At 39.4% G+C, this 15,831-nt stretch overlaps 1 protein-coding gene across 1 annotated transcript; it reads left to right on the top strand.

The window, feature by feature from the left end:
• Window positions 1-3,950: 3,950 nt before the first annotated feature.
• Window positions 3,951-10,968, top strand: fscn2a (fascin actin-bundling protein 2a, retinal). Its single transcript, XM_010738597.3, has 5 exons — window positions 3,951-4,999; window positions 7,587-7,743; window positions 7,835-7,956; window positions 8,075-8,242; window positions 8,348-10,968. Exons 1-5 carry the CDS (start codon window positions 4,177-4,179, stop codon window positions 8,551-8,553), a joined length of 1,476 nt encoding a protein of 491 aa, XP_010736899.1. The 5' UTR covers window positions 3,951-4,176; the 3' UTR covers window positions 8,554-10,968.
• Window positions 10,969-15,831: the final 4,863 nt, after the last annotated feature.

Here is a 15,831-nt window from a genome sequence, read left to right as displayed (position 1 = left end):
CGCTCTGCACATTAATCCATGTTCATGCCCTAGGGGGAGACCTCAGCTCACCATTTGATCTGTGTGTGAGTGCATGTATACTGTATGCACACGTGCGTGTACGTGCATGTCTCTGTGTGTATTTGCAAGTAACCAATCCCTTTCACTCACCACTCGCCCCGTCAATCATCTTCTTTTAGAGCTAACAGCAAAGGTTTTTATTATTCTTTCTGATTTGCTTTTTAACCAGGAACTCCAGCAGGAGATATGGCACAGGGAAACAGAGGGAGGAGTGGGGAATAGCGGAAAAAGGGGGGAAAAAATACAAAGACAGAAAGACAACTAAGACAGGCAGAGAGGGAATTAAAGACATTTAAGTCACAATATCCAATTTGGCATGACTGCTGGACCACCACAGTTTAAATGACGTACAGTTATTGCTCATAGGGTTCCTGGAGTGCCACGCAACCCAGACTTGCAAGGGAGTCGGGGCATCTCAAGGACAGAAGAAAGACTGTGTCCTCATTTGTTTAATATTATTTCCACCCTCAGAGACTTGTGGCCTATCAGTACATCCTCTCAACACTTTTGTTTTGTCTTTGCAAGACGAAGCAGGAATGGGCAGCTGATTAAAGAGCTTAACAGCTATTCATTGCTTCACACCTGCAACATATAAAAATGTTTATATTTTTCTATTCATTCATGTAACACTTTCCATCCGTATCATTCTATTTGTGACAGCTGAACAACTGACACAAATGTTTTTCGCAGTGCCACAAGTCATCGTTGTCTTTTATCTCAAATATTGACAATATGACACAAAGAATAATGTGTAAAAAGTTCCAATAGTATTCATATTTTTCACAGATCTAATAGTCTATCATTTCTTAATAAGCAAAACTGCTCAGGTGACTTTACCGTGTAAAACTACATGGATTGGTTGACTGAGACCAGGAATCCAGGAATAGAAGAAGAATTTCTTCTTCTATTCCTGCATTCCTGTTTTGTTTATTAAATAATGATAGACTATTAGAACTGTGAAAAATATGAATAGTATTCTCTCCTATACAGCTCCAGAAATCAATTTGCTGCACAGTGTGATAAACGTATTCATCTTTTGCTTTGTGTTCAACCAGCCAAGCAACTCCTTTCTATTAGAAAGATTGAGAAAATGAGTGACACGCTTCTCATGAAATATTTCTCATCTCACAACATAACCCAGCGACAACACAGGAATCCAAATCTGTGAGAGAGACAAAACAGAGTTACAATTTATAGTCAGCATTGCCATCTACTGGACATGAATCAATGGTACCAACCTTTGGACGCACAGAATAGCAAAGTTAACTGAGTGCAGGGCCGTGTCCCAAAATAAATAATTTGGTGTTACATTTGGTATCCAAAAACAAATATCATTCACATACCGACTTATAATGTGTCGGTACTACTTAATTACAGTATTGATTGTGATCTCACTAGAGCCTTGTATGTTTCAATCTTCTCTGCTAAACAAAATTCTCATGAGTCGCTTTGTCAAATTAGCACTGCACTCACATGAAGGTAGGGGACTTAGACTACAATACAGTACAATCAATACAATACACTGAAACTTTTATGTGTCTTTACAAAGACTGTATTCTAAAAACTTCCATTATACAACTCAAATAGTGTCATTTATTAGACTCTGTCATCATGGCCATATCCATCCTTCCAAATTCCGGCAAACTGCCATGTTGTCATATGTTTTAAAGTTACACAATTATCAATACCTTGATGCTCATATGTCACTATTGGAATGAACAAAGTTTTATACATAGGTACATAAATGGGTGAATTTACGATCCGCACAACTGAACTACTCTGAAATTGCATTGCAAATCTCTTTCACTTAGACTTCTATAGTATAGTAATACTTCATCTACGTGTAATGGTAAACCACTATTGTGCAGTGGTACAAGGCAATGCTGCCACCCAGTGAGCACAGAGTGAAAACACATGAGTAAAAAATAAAGATAATGTATACTGAAGGTTTTTGTTTTGGCTTTTTAATCATACAATTCAACACAAATAAGAGCAGACCAATAAATGTTTTATAAAGTTTGAAGAATGAGATTCTGATCAGATTCTTGGTGCAGAACAAAATTACTGTTACTGATGACTTACTGTTAGTTAGGTTTTTGTTTGAACAGTTATTTTAAAATAACAATTGAGAGTCAACTGATTTTCAGTTGAATAAGAGTCCTAGAAAACAGATTATAAGTGCAGTATGAGGGCCCTTTATAGTCAGCATTATAATTACACCAACTTTGCAATGAAGTTTATGCAGTAATGGGGAGTGTAACTATCTACACTATCTACATCTTCTGTGTCAGCGTGCACCCAATAATGCTTCCACTGAAGGTTTGTTGAAAGGTCCAGGTTACTTACGCCCAACATTTTTTGTAACTTTCCTAAACAGAAAATCCTGAATCAATACCTGAACCCATTCGACCATCTGACAAACAGTCCTGATGACACACACTGACAGCTTAAAACACCTAGACTGGCTGTCAACAGAAGGAGCCAATGTATTCAAGGCTCCTTCCAAATATCGGAGCTCCAAACCCTGTACGATGGTGAAATCTAACCCAAAAATGATACTGCACTTTAGTTACTATTCACACAGCAATGTCCTACATATGGTTGTGCTCCACAAACAGCTTCTTTTTGGCTTTGGGCTAATACCAACCTTTGTCCTTAGCTTACCATTAGAGCGTTAACCCCCTTTGGTGGTCTGGGATCACTATGCTAATCACTCTTAACTGTCAAGGCTAATAGATGGAAGAACTTGCCTTTAAAGATTATCAAGTAGGGAATAATACCCTGAGGATTTTGCTTCGTGCTATAGTTCGACACACTTTTGTGGTTTTTGGTATTTGCAATATGTTCTTCTTGGCAATACCTTCAATATCCCCAGGAAACTTTGTGAACAAGGGTGGTAATGCTCTTACAAAGGTTGATCCTAGCATGCACTGTGACAAAGGTCATGTGACATGGAGTCACGTCATCTATTTACAATTGACTGACAGAACAATAAAGGTGTGTCTGGAAGGATTAGAAAGAATAAGGTTAAAAATCAACAAAGGCGAAAGTGAAGGAAAGGCAAATGGACAATGCTTGCACATTCAAATGTGCGACATTCAAATTCCTTTTTGCTTAAGCTCACAGAAGTCAAAAATTTAAATATGCCTGAAGACTTGAAGCACACGGCATGCTGCTATACAGCTCCTCTGGATCTGCATGTGGCAAACTGGGGTAATAACTTTCAGAAAGAAACCTGTTTGTTACCTTGGGACTAAAGACTATGCTTCTAAATCAGTTAACCATATACATTAATCCTGGTCCAAAGCAATGTGAAAGGGGCTCTTTGTGAGTACATTTTGAATTTTTACATCAAGCAGAATGGTTATTCATGGATAGGAAATCTTATTCAAAATCTGTTTATATTTACACAAAGTGAACCAACTAATCTTAGACAAAATCTGATTCAAAAAGGAAGTCAAAAGAGAAGGAGAAGCAGTGGGGAGCAAACCAAAAGCACCTTTACTCTCTGGACAGTTTCCAATTAGGCTGTGGCTCACCAGGAGATCAAAGCTGGGATAATCCAAGGGCTGCACGGTGTGGCTACTAGTATATGGACCTAAATATGAGCCTAACAACCAAAAGGAAGTCAGGTTGACAAATGAGTGTGTCAGTGTGAGTTACAGGGAAGGAAGACAAGGCTGTAGAACAAAAGGAAGAGATAAGAGTAAAGGGAAGATATGGAAGAGATAGAGAATGAATCTGCACTGAGTGTGCTCCTAGTGAAGGAGAGGGAGGAGGGGAGGTTTGTGGTTGGTGCACTGTTAAGTGACGTCAGCGGCTTGTTGGATTGAGGTGCTGTGTCCTGCTGATTTTAATCCTAACTCATTAAGGAACAGAGAGCAAGTGCCTGTGCTAACCCTCTGGGGAAAGAGAGAAAGTGACAGGAGAAGGAAGCAAAACTACACAATCTATCAAGGGAGATCAGTGGAGCTAATTCACGGCTTGAGAGAAAGAAGAGGGGAGAAATCATTTTATTTTTGCTTTTCAGTCTCATGCCTGCTTTCCCTCATTACCCTTTCCCTTGTTTGTCCTAAACCTCTTTACTTGCAATCTTTACGTGTTGCCTGTTCAAGCATGCCCCCAAACGGAATTAGTAGGGCCCTGAAGCTGCAGTTTGGCCTCATAAACTATGAGAACCGCTACCTGACGGCTGAGGCATTCGGTTTCAAGGTGAACGCTTCAGGCATCAGCATGAAGAAGAAACAAATCTGGACCTTAGAGCATGACGAGCAAGATGGCCAGGTAGTGTTTCTTCGCAGCCACCTGGGACGCTACCTGGCCTCCGACAAAGATGGGAAGATTACATGTGGGGCAGAGAAGCCTGACCCTGAATGCCGTTTCCTTATTGTGCCGCAATCTGATGGTCGCTGGGCACTGCAATCGGAGCCTTACCTGCGTTACTTTGGAGGCTCGGCTGACTACCTGTCCTGTTTTGCCCAAGCCATTGGGGAACAGGAACTGTGGGCCGTCCATTTGGCTTTGCACCCACAGGCCAGCCTGCTCAGTGTGGCACGTAAGCGCTATGCTCATCTGTCTGCTTCAGATGGAGAGATCTCAGTGGACAGCAACATTCCTTGGGGAGTGGACTCCCTGGTCACCTTGGTATACCTGGACGGCAAGTACAGCCTGAAGACCTGTGACAGCCGTTTCCTTAGCAATGATGGCAAACTGGTGAAGGAGAACAGCAATGCTACTAGCTTTACATTGGAGCTGAAATCTGGCAAGCTGGCTTTTAAAGACTGTGATGGGAAATATCTGACCCCAATGGGTCCCACAGGGACACTGAAATCTGGCCGATGCTCCAAGCCTGGCAAAGATGAGCTGTTTGATCTTGAGGAGAGTCATCCACAAGTAGTTTTTCAAGCTGCCAATAAAAGATTTGTCTCGGTCAAGCAAGGTAATCAGTCTGTGATGCAGTCTTGACAAAAAAAGCATATTTTTTGTGTAATCACATCTCTTTCTTCTGTAATGGTAAACAAGCGAGGATTTGATATTTACAAAACTGAATAGTTACATACAGAAAAAGTTGCACAATCTAGTATTAAGCATTGAGGAACTTTGAAATGAAAATGACTTTTATTATGAAAAGTTATAGAAGCTTGAATCTATTCAAACTGAGGCAAAAGATATGTACAATAATGTAATATAATAAGAGTACTAGAGTACTAGAGTGAGCTAGAACTACTCTCCATGCTGTGTTCACTCTTACAGAACGAAGAAATTATGAATATATATATATATTATTTTTAATGTATCACTTTTGATAAAATGACAGCAGTTCTCTCCACTATGATTTTGCAATCATTATAGAGCTGCTCTAAGTCTTTGTGCTCTTTACCACAGCTAGCATGTGAGAACATTTTCAGAACCTTTAATAGGCAGTGCACTTTATTTTTTAGAAACAGAGTCTACAACCGTTTTCAAATGACTCTTTGCTAACTTTGCAGTAAGATAAATGTGTTTTTTACTTACTAGGTTTAGGTACTGAGGTTTGCTAAGAGCATGGGCCTGTGCAAAATATCTAACAGAGCACAGTACAGTACATAGTGTGCCTTTTGACAAAAAAGCTGATGTGTATAATTTATCAGCTAAGAGAAAGCACTGCCTTTCCTGTCTACATGCTGGATCCAGAATGGTTGACAGCCATACTGTGGTGGTAATTGTGGTAATGGGCTTTGTCACCTCCAATGTGTGTCCATTGAAGATTAAGCAGCGTGCAAATGACTCTTGGGCAGATCTGTGCCCCAAGGGTGTCAATTACCATCAATGGACTTTAAGCCCTGCAGCTACTCACTCTTTACTGACATCCATCGAGTTACGTCTTCCAAATTATGTGGATCTATAGTTGGCCAATGTGGCAATGAGTTGTCAGCAAAAAAGAGCTATAGACAGACCTTGCAAGACAGATCAGTTACAAGGTCTCTTGTCAGCCTGTGTGATGCGATCTGATCAGCCCATATAATTATTATAAGTCAACCATGTGAGAGGACAGGGGAGCAAATTGTGTTCTTTTGCAGCTTTTAAATCTTTACAACTGAATTAAAACAACTCCTTGCTCCCCTTTATGTAGGACATCTCTGATATGGTTGTAAACTAGCGGTACAATACACAGGCAATATAGCATATAGCATAGCATATTTTAGGAATCAGGTTCTCAAACTTTAAACTGCAGTCATTATTTTGCCTATGCATGAATAAAATGCTGCGGTAAAAGGTCACCATTAGGACAACATTTCAACAACCAGGTACTCTGTGCTCGTAATGTAGGGCAAATAATTTTTAACTGTAGTGTATGGCCTTGTGGCAGTTCCACGTTTTTTAAGGAACAAGGCACTGAAAGCTGCTTAGTGGGCCCTGCAGCGCAGATTTGCATTTCACCACTCAGGGAATTAAAGCAAGCGAATGAACATGAAGGGTGGAGGGGTGACTCTGGGGGATTAGGGTTGTAACAGGCTTAAGAGAAAGGTTGAAGGATATTTCCGTGGCATCTAATTTGAAGTACAGCACACATACTTAAGTTGTGTGTCTGTGTATTCTCCACCACCTTACACACCAGACAGTTAATACATGTGGATTAAGTAACACTAGAATGGCTAAAAAAAAAGTTTTAGAGAACTGGACACTGATTAACTAGAAAGATTTTAGTGTGGATTTTATTCTGTGTAGGTTTCACCTTAAGTTACACAATTGTTTTTGCATGCAAAACAGATTACACGAGTTGATTACATAAAATTTGTTTAAAGTCACGTAGTGTAGGATGTACTTTCTGGCCTCATGCTCCCTTCCAAGCATGGAGCAAAACATACGACACAGGTTCTAATAATGACATGTTTTCATGGTGGGAAAAAGGGCAAAAGATCCAATCCTGTGGTATAGTTCACTTGTCCAATCCAACCTGACCAAAACTTCTGGGGTGAGTGGTTTATAATAAATAAAGTTCAAATAGAGTAATCAAAGGCACAATTATACAGTTAAAACTAGTTATTAGTGATTCATTGTATCATTCTTTTTACTCACAGTTATCATTTGTCTACGTTAATCACTTTTTAATTAAATACTGAATCGTGAAGCACTGTTTCAATATTATCCATCCAATTAGCAGCATGAGTGGTATAAATAGGTACAGTTGTGCTTAATGACAGCTGTTCTATTGCTTTTTAAGAACCTTGCCAATGCGACATAATCTGTGAAAAAAGAATGCATTTGCATAGTGTGTCTTTGTGCGTACAGTTTTTTTTTTTTTTTTTTTTTTATCCGGCCCTTGCCCCCTTTATGAGGAGACAAAAACCTTGGATGAGTCATTGTATTATGTGGTGCACAGAGAAGGCATTGATGTAATTAAATGTTGGATTGCTATTATGCATAGAAGTCTCCTTGACAATGCCTGGGAGAGCAAATGGCATTCAAGAGGATGTAACATTGTAATCCATAATTTCTATTGCACAACAGCACAAATATCAAAGCTATTCTTCCCTTGTAACCAGGAGTCAGTATTTCAGCCAATCAGGATGTGGAGACAGACATGGAGACATTTCAGATGGAGATTGATAAGGAGAGCAAAAAGTCTATGTTCAGGACCAATGGCGGATCCTACTGGACTCTAGTGACACATGGAGAGATCCAATCCACTGCCACAGAAGTGTAAGTAGCTCTTCTTGAATTTCATTGATGTGTTCGCATACCTCTTACTCGAGCCTCTCTGCCCGTCTACGTCTTTTTTATCTTTTCCCAGAGAGGTCAATACAATGTTTGACATTGAGTGGCGAGGACAGAGGGTGGCACTCAAAGCAAGTAATGGAAAGTATGTGTGCACAAAGAAGAATGGGCAGCTCTCAGCAGTCAGCGATACAGTGGGTAAGTGCTTTCAGGCAAGCCACTTAAGATTCAGTGATTGTTTGAAAATGCCACCACAGGTTCAGCTGTTTCTTTGCCCTATGCATAACAGATAAACTGCATTTGTCCTTCATTGCAGGTGATGATGAATTATTCCTGATGAAACTCATCAACCGCCCTATGCTGATTCTTAGTGGAGAGAATGGATTTGTGTGTCACCATAAAAACTCCAACACTCTTAATGCAAATCGATCTGTCTATGACATTTTCTCATTGATCTTCAACGATGGCGCCTACAATGTGAAAAGTCAGTGTTTTCATGCGTGTACAACATGCTAAATATCTGAATAACAATTAATATATCTGCAGCCTGTGAATGGCTAAAACATAATCCACTGATATCTTTCTGTAGGCGTGAATGGAAAGTTCTGGTACGTCTCGAGCAGTGGCCTAGTGTGCTCAGATGGAGAGAAGCCAGAGGACTTTTTCCTTGAGTTCCCGGAACATGGACGCATCGCCATCAAGTGCTCCAGTGGCAAGTACCTTCGTGGTGACCAGGGAGGTACGCTTATGGGTGATGGTACAACTGTTGATGCATCTGCTCTTTGGGAGTACTGATCCCTTTTAATCAGGGCCCTCAAAGAGGGAACAAGAAGGTGGGGTGCAGCACCTGTTTCTATCAGCTCAAATGATGCGGACTGCCCGGGTAACATTTATCCTGCCTGTTTTTATACTAGCTGCAAGGTGCCCGATGTTTTATTTTGTTTTTTCTAATTGGGAAGAAGTGAACGCTTGAGGACGATACGCGTGGGTTTTCTTGTAAATGTTAAATGTTTTGTCTTTTAAATGACAATGCCAACAGCAAACAACACATACTGGTTGAAAATGTGTAATTTCACAAATACAGATTAAGACACTGGATGTCCCAATTCTTTCAGACACACTTTGTTCAATATAGCTACAGTACCATATATGTTTGAGTGCCACCACATTGATCAGTCACTGAACAGAGAAACAAATAAAGGCAGTATTCAGACCAAATCAGGCGATGTGTGTGGGGTGGACTGCTAGGGGTGTGTTTATTTGTGCTGAATGTAATGATTATGAAAAAATCAGGGAAAAAATCAGCACTCCCTCATTCTTCTTCTTCACGTCTTCCTTCTGTCACTATTTTGCAGCATGAGGCAGACTCAGAAGTAGAAGCTGGGTACATGAAATAAACTAAGAACACAACAGGAACTATATCATAGTTTAGACAATGCCATCACATTCATATTAGTGATATCTCAGGTTGCTGTCGCTGTTTTCTTTTTAACACCCCGTGCAGCCTACACCAATACAGCCAAAACACAATACCGCCGTTCAAATGAATGGAAAAACCTGTGTTTTCATTGCAGTGCTGGTTTGGTCTGAATTGGGACTGTGAAAGGGTGTTGCTGCCTTTGACACATTTGTCTGTTTGGCCTATTTAGAAAGCATGGCAACAAATGAACACTTACTTCTTCTGTTGCTGCTAAATTCCACTACCTCTGATAAGATGTCTGCCAATTTATCTCACTGGCAAAACTGATACGAATCTGGCAGTGAAAGACACATTAGTCACGAACAACAATCACACTGCAAATCAATCAATCACTGCATCCTTTGGTTTACTTAACATCTGTTACTTCTGTCAACAACCCCCACCACATTTGTTTACAGCTTTTAAATGATTTCAATACTTGGACATGTTCTAAGAGAACAATTTGATCACTCTAAGCACCAACACAATGCACCATTGTCTTCAAAGACATGATTTGCTGGTGCCAATGGTGTTTTCATTTATCTTAATGGACCATTTACGGCTTCCATAAAAGCACAATATGAAGCAAATGAAGTGGACTGGAGTAAATAGACTGTACTGTCTGAGGAGCCTCTGCAATGCTGAGCAATACACATCTAGAGAGTACCTAATTCAGCATAAGTGCATACATCTCTTACTATAGTTGTGTAACACATATACAATTACAGAGATCTGTCATATTCAGGAACAACACATCAGTAGAAATGTCATATATCCATATCAGGGACAAGCAAGAAACCAAAGGGGCACCACATTTGAAGCATTTATACATAAATGTTTTGCCTAGGGGCCTTAAACCATACTGCACTCTATATCCTGTTGTACCCATTTCTCATATTCAGAGTTGGGTGGTAAAATTATAAGAAAGCTCAATAGGCTATTACAACCATGTTGTCCTATAAAAATGTGAATTCAAATCTTAATATGATGCTGGTTTCTTGTACATTTGCCAACAGTCGGATGAGAGGATGCCACAAATTTTATTTGTGAAATGAATGCTATGTGCCCAGCTGTTGTTAGTCAAACCCAGCTACAATGTGTCAGCAAACTTCTCCTTTAGACAGCTTTGGAGTTGTTGGAAAACATGTTACAGCGCTGGGTTATCTGCCTTCTCTCTGCTGCCAGAACATCCCACTGTAACTAAATCTTCTCATCTAACTTTGGATGTTGGATGTGATAGCAAACAACTGTATTTCCCAAAATGCTGGAGTTTTCCTCTAGGTAACTCACCCAACACTGCTTTGTAAAATGTGAACAGTAGCTTCTAGTATACCCTTAGGCAGCACACCTCTTTTAAAGGGGAACTTTGTATTGACGACAGACTCTTGACACCCATCAAATCGCTAAGGGCACAAGCTGCCCAGAATTTATTGGTCCAAATGTTGGTGTGCAGCACAGAGGACAACCTGAACCTGTATACAATGTATCCTGTAGATTTTTGAAAGTTATTTCCCAGAATGAAATAAAATCTGCAGTAGTTCAAGTATGATGTCTAAACCAATGGTTTTGTGATGTGTGCAATTCACAATAAATAGAAACATGTTAGAAAACAAGGTCTAAAAGGCTTGGTCACCTATGCATCCTGTATCCGCTCTATAGAGAGCCTCCAGGAATATTTTAGTATGTATTCTAATCTAAATATAGATGTTTCACTATCTTTGTTTTCTTTTTTTGAAAATGTTGATAACAATAAAAACCTGACAATGTCTTTGTTGACTTTTGGACTTGAGAATTCTTATTATTATTTATTATTATGTGTGTACGGTACAGGGGGTTGGCCAATGATTGTTAGTATCCACGAGCAAGATACTGGAAAGTATACTTAATTCGTATCATGTATTATTTGTTATCAGTGACTGTCAGAAGACAGCAAGCACCCATGACTCAAAAGTCCACTTATATAGCAGACATTTTGAAAAAGACGTATGCAATCAACACTGACTTCATTCAGCTGTACAAGTAAGCCATAATACAAAAAACAACAACATGTTTTTATGCACGATAAACAAAAACATAAACCTAATGAAATGGAACAAAGTAGAATGAAGATAGATGTAATCTGCAAGTGATCATGAAGGATGTGATTATTAATCAGATCTGTATTTATCTACGAGGGCACTGCAAATAAATCTAAAATCTATATATTTTGATCAAGTTTTCTACATGGTTTCCCACTAGTTGAGCTTTGGCTGATGCTCTCTTAATTAAGTCATCACACATTATTTCACATACCTAACTTTACGAAAGTGTGACAGTACGGCAGCACCCTAAAACTGAAGCATCAACAACATTCATGGCATTCAAGGCGGCAGTAGCTCAGTCCATAGGGTCCTCAGTCCACTTGGCTTGGGAACCAGAGGGTGGCCGGTTCAAGTCCCACATGGACCAAAATATGGAAGGTGGACTGGTAGCTGGAGAGGTGCCAGTTCACCTCCTGGGCACTGCCGAGGTGCCCTTGAGCAAGGCAGTGACACCCCCCCCCCCAACTGCTCGCTGGCCGCTGGTCTGGCTGGCTGCCCATCACTCCACCATCTCTCTCCACGTTTGCTTGTCTATGCCGTTGTACTGCATGTGTGTGTGTCCGGGTTAAAATGCATGTAAAATGAAAAAATAATTTCCCCATTGAGGGATTAATAAAGTATATCTTCTTCTTCATGTTACCACCTGTGTTTTTCCAACTGTGTGTGAAAGGGGTCTATAATAATATAGATAGGGACTAGCTGTACTGTATGGCAGCAGATGACATATTTAAAATATAAGCCTTTTTCCCATGGTGCAAATGTTGACATTGTAAGAAAAGCTGTGTAATTAATAACTGATGCTAGCATTAGGGTCCTGATATACTGCAAGCTGGCTCACTAGGGGACATAAATGAAACCAAGGTAGAGTAGTTACACTTCTACACTTGCCAATGGTTGAAACCAAAATGCTCAAATGTGCATTTCTCAGCTATTTGGTTGGAACACAGTCCAACCACATCAGCATTCACCCATAAATAAAAGGCAGAGAGGAGTCTCTGATCTCTGTGGTATTATTAAGATGAATTTCCCATTCATCACACTGGGTGGCAGTGTGTACCTCTCTTAGTTTATTCTCTGCTACAGTAATAGTCAGTGACAAGGGCTGTGAAAGGAGTGAATCCAGCTGTAATCACGACAAGCACAAACACCTGTTAGCAATCCACCACAACGAAATCAATTTCCCCGACATGTGTTAACGCTTTCGGCATCTTTAAGTTTTCAACTCGAGCTGGCATCAGCTGTCACTTGCAGAACACAATACTTATGTGTACTTAAAAAAATCAAGACATGATTTCACAGCGTCAGTCTTTCAGTTTCCTTTAGAGTTTCATAGTGTTTCAAAGTATTTATCCACAACAAAGTGTAGCATTTCAGTTGTGTCTCCCACACACATTCACATACACACAGTAAACTTTTCTCAAGCCCAACGCCTGCTCTTATTTAATTATAGAAATATACAGACAAAATTTACTTTGAGAATCACAGCCCATAAATGCTCCTCCACTAATCCTGATAATTGCACAGTACTCACTGAAGTGGAGAAGTAATGGATTAACTTGCCTCCAATTGTAACTTCTCAAGAGAATGAGAACGCCAAAGATTTTACCATTTGCAAACGAGGTCTAAAATATCTCTGAAACTAAATGAAATGTTTTCATTTCAAGTAACCAAGTAACAAACTTTTCAAGTAACAAACTTTTCTAACCCAAGTTTCGTCCTCTCTCTGTTTGTGTTTGAACCAGAAAACTAGAACACTGGTGAGGATAGATGGCTAGAAGTCAATATCCATTACTTGCCCTGTTTTCCTCCTTTGTGTGCTGAACTGCAACACTGACTACTGTTGCCTGCAGCCAGTGTTGTTCTGGACAAACAATGCTAAAATAAGTTATTCTTTCTAGGCTGTCAGAGGCATAACTGAGAATTTTTGATTAGATCCTGCGAGGAGGTTATCTCAACATCGAGAAAGAAATCCATAAATTCTGATTCATTTTGGATTAAAGGCAAGGGAGCAAGGGTTTGTTTTAAACAGATGGGCGAGACACTCTAAGCTTTTATGCAAATTATGTTGGCATGATTTAAGTTCAGCCAACTCTTTGGATCCAGTTAAACACACAGAACAAAGAAATGTGCACATTTCACAGACTTGTTTAATGTACAGACAGGAACTGGACAGATTTTCATGTTCAAAGAAAGAGTGAAAGAGTAGTAACAACAATTAAGGTCAGCAGCCTTCTTGTTAAAACAATGTAGATTTGACTTAATCTTAACAGTGCTCCGCCAATTTAGAATTGCATCAAATTCATGATAGGCAGTTTAAACATTTTCAAAAAAGGGTGATTTTTATTCCATGCATTCCTTGTCAAAACCTGCCGTCTACATAACCAACAATGCAACTCAACCGCCATCAGCTCAGTTTGATATTCAGGTGTGTTGTAGTCTTCAAACAACACTTTCAATGAATGTGCTTGTATTTAACTGCAGTATTTCTATTTTCTGCTACTTTATACCTCTACTCCACTACATTTCAGAGGCAAATATTATATTAATAAAATATAATCAATAAATTAAATGGGCTATTCTACATAATGAAGTGAAGACTGACTGTTTTTTCATACCTACTCTTAATGACTTCCACCCCCAAAATCAACTCCTTATAGGGGCTTTTAATTACATTTTGAATGCTTGACTTTTAATTAAGAGTATTTCTACTCTGAGTAAGGGGTACACCACTGGAGATTACCATATCAATCTGTAAATTTGTAAATAGATTTGACCCAATAACAAGATAGTCTGTAGCAACCTTCTGCAAAACAACCTTTATAAAATCATGTCATCAAATGTCAGATTGGTTTTAAACCAAATTATTAAACAACAAACCACACCTTCACCCTTCAGATATCCCTGGTCTCCATCTGTTAGATATTGCTGGCCAAATATAAAGAAGTAATACAACAACAGCTGTATTTTACTACCATAACTGGGCTTGGCACTGGATCTAAAAAAGGATCAAGGTCATGATTTTCCAGATATCTCAGTGAAATACAAATAGGGTTCAAATAGCTCTGTTGAGATTGAACAAACACATCGCATAACTTGAGCTGTGATCATAACCACACGACCACACGATGTGACGCCTACCGTTGGGTTCAAATCCATAATAAAACCAATTTCACAATATGGTAGTTTTGTGTTGGGACACTGACAAAACAAAACAAGGCTATTTAAAATGGGATTAACACCCAAACTGAAATTGGTAAGAACACACAGTACTCAGAGTCCACTGAAACACAACACACATCCAACGCAGTCCTGAAATAGACCAATTTTTACTTTTAATTAGAATCCAAGAAAGAGCAATAAAATTAAATGAACACCTTAAACCCAATGAGCCCAGCTCCTACCATTACACAGTTACGCAAAGAGGAAAACAAAGACAAGTCCTCTCAGTGGGCTGCTCACGAGGATCAACTCATTGATGCACGGCCTCAACAGAGACCTCACCAACCAAATTAAAAAAAGTTAAAGCTAACCCTGAGGTGTATTTTCTGGGCATTGTGAGCAAAGACATGAATGACCGCAACCTAGCGATTGAGACTGGTGGACAAAGATAAACCCCGTAACCCAGGATTCGTTCTTCCAACGAGAAAAGAAACAGACAGCGACTCGGTGACAGAGTGACAGATGGTTTCCTGTGTAAGCAGAGGTAGCTGAACGAGAGAAAGAGCTAGTTCTGTTATCAGAACTGAGGAAAGGTTAACTTGTGACTTCCCCTTTTCCTACCTTGTGATGCTCAGTTGGTTCATCATGCTGCTCAAACATCTTTATGCAATCTTCCACAGTTTGGATACAATGAGGCTGAGGCAATTCCTTCTTTGTTCTTCTAATAAATCTGCAAAAACAGAACAGATTTAGTTATCTACAAAATGATTCAGAACAGGAATCTAATGTGTCATGTTAACAATGCTTCACTGATCCAATGTTAGCTGTCGGAAAAGGGCACATAATATAGATAGATATATATGTCTGTGTCTATATAGCTATCTATATATATATGAGCTGACATTATAAGCTGCCATGCCTCCAATCTGTATGTCACAGGGAGGTCTCCTTTATAAAGACATCATTTGTTTGTCTTTATGAAGACATAGTTAATTTGTTTATGTGCTCTGCACTAAACACATAATTGTCACCGGTTCTATTTTAATGCACTTATTTATTGAGACCTACTCGATAATACCAGCAAAAAACCTCATGCATGCATGCATATGCTATAGCATGTAGTATATGTGCATTTGCAACTGCTGCTGTGACTGAGCACTATCACTAACTGACTTATTTTACACTTGAAAACAAAAATAAAGTTATCTTTCTTATATTTCATGTCGGCCATATTCTGTAAATAGAAGCCACCTAAATCTTACATACCAGATCTTTAACAAACCTGCATGCGTTTGCATCAACTGGTGAAAATACTCGGTAGACTGTAACTGAGCCATAGCAACTGTGAAACCTCAGACCATGTCATCGCTGTTT

This window comes from Larimichthys crocea, chromosome XII (assembly GCF_000972845.2).
Source record: "Larimichthys crocea isolate SSNF chromosome XII, L_crocea_2.0, whole genome shotgun sequence".
NCBI classification, from domain to species: Eukaryota; Metazoa; Chordata; class Actinopteri; family Sciaenidae; genus Larimichthys; species Larimichthys crocea.
The sequence above is the reverse complement of the archived record's forward strand: the minus strand, read 5'-3'. Positions and strand labels throughout refer to the sequence as shown.

Coding starts and splice junctions, on each gene's coding strand:
- fscn2a (XM_010738597.3), top strand. CDS start 4,177: ATGCCCCCAAACGGAATTAGTAGGGCCCTGAAGCTGCAGTTTGGCCTC. Junction 7,957..8,074: donor AGCAGTCAGCGATACAGTGG/GTAAGTGCTTTC, acceptor CCTTCATTGCAG/GTGATGATGAATTATTCCTG. Junction 8,243..8,347: donor TGGCGCCTACAATGTGAAAA/GTCAGTGTTTTC, acceptor ATCTTTCTGTAG/GCGTGAATGGAAAGTTCTGG.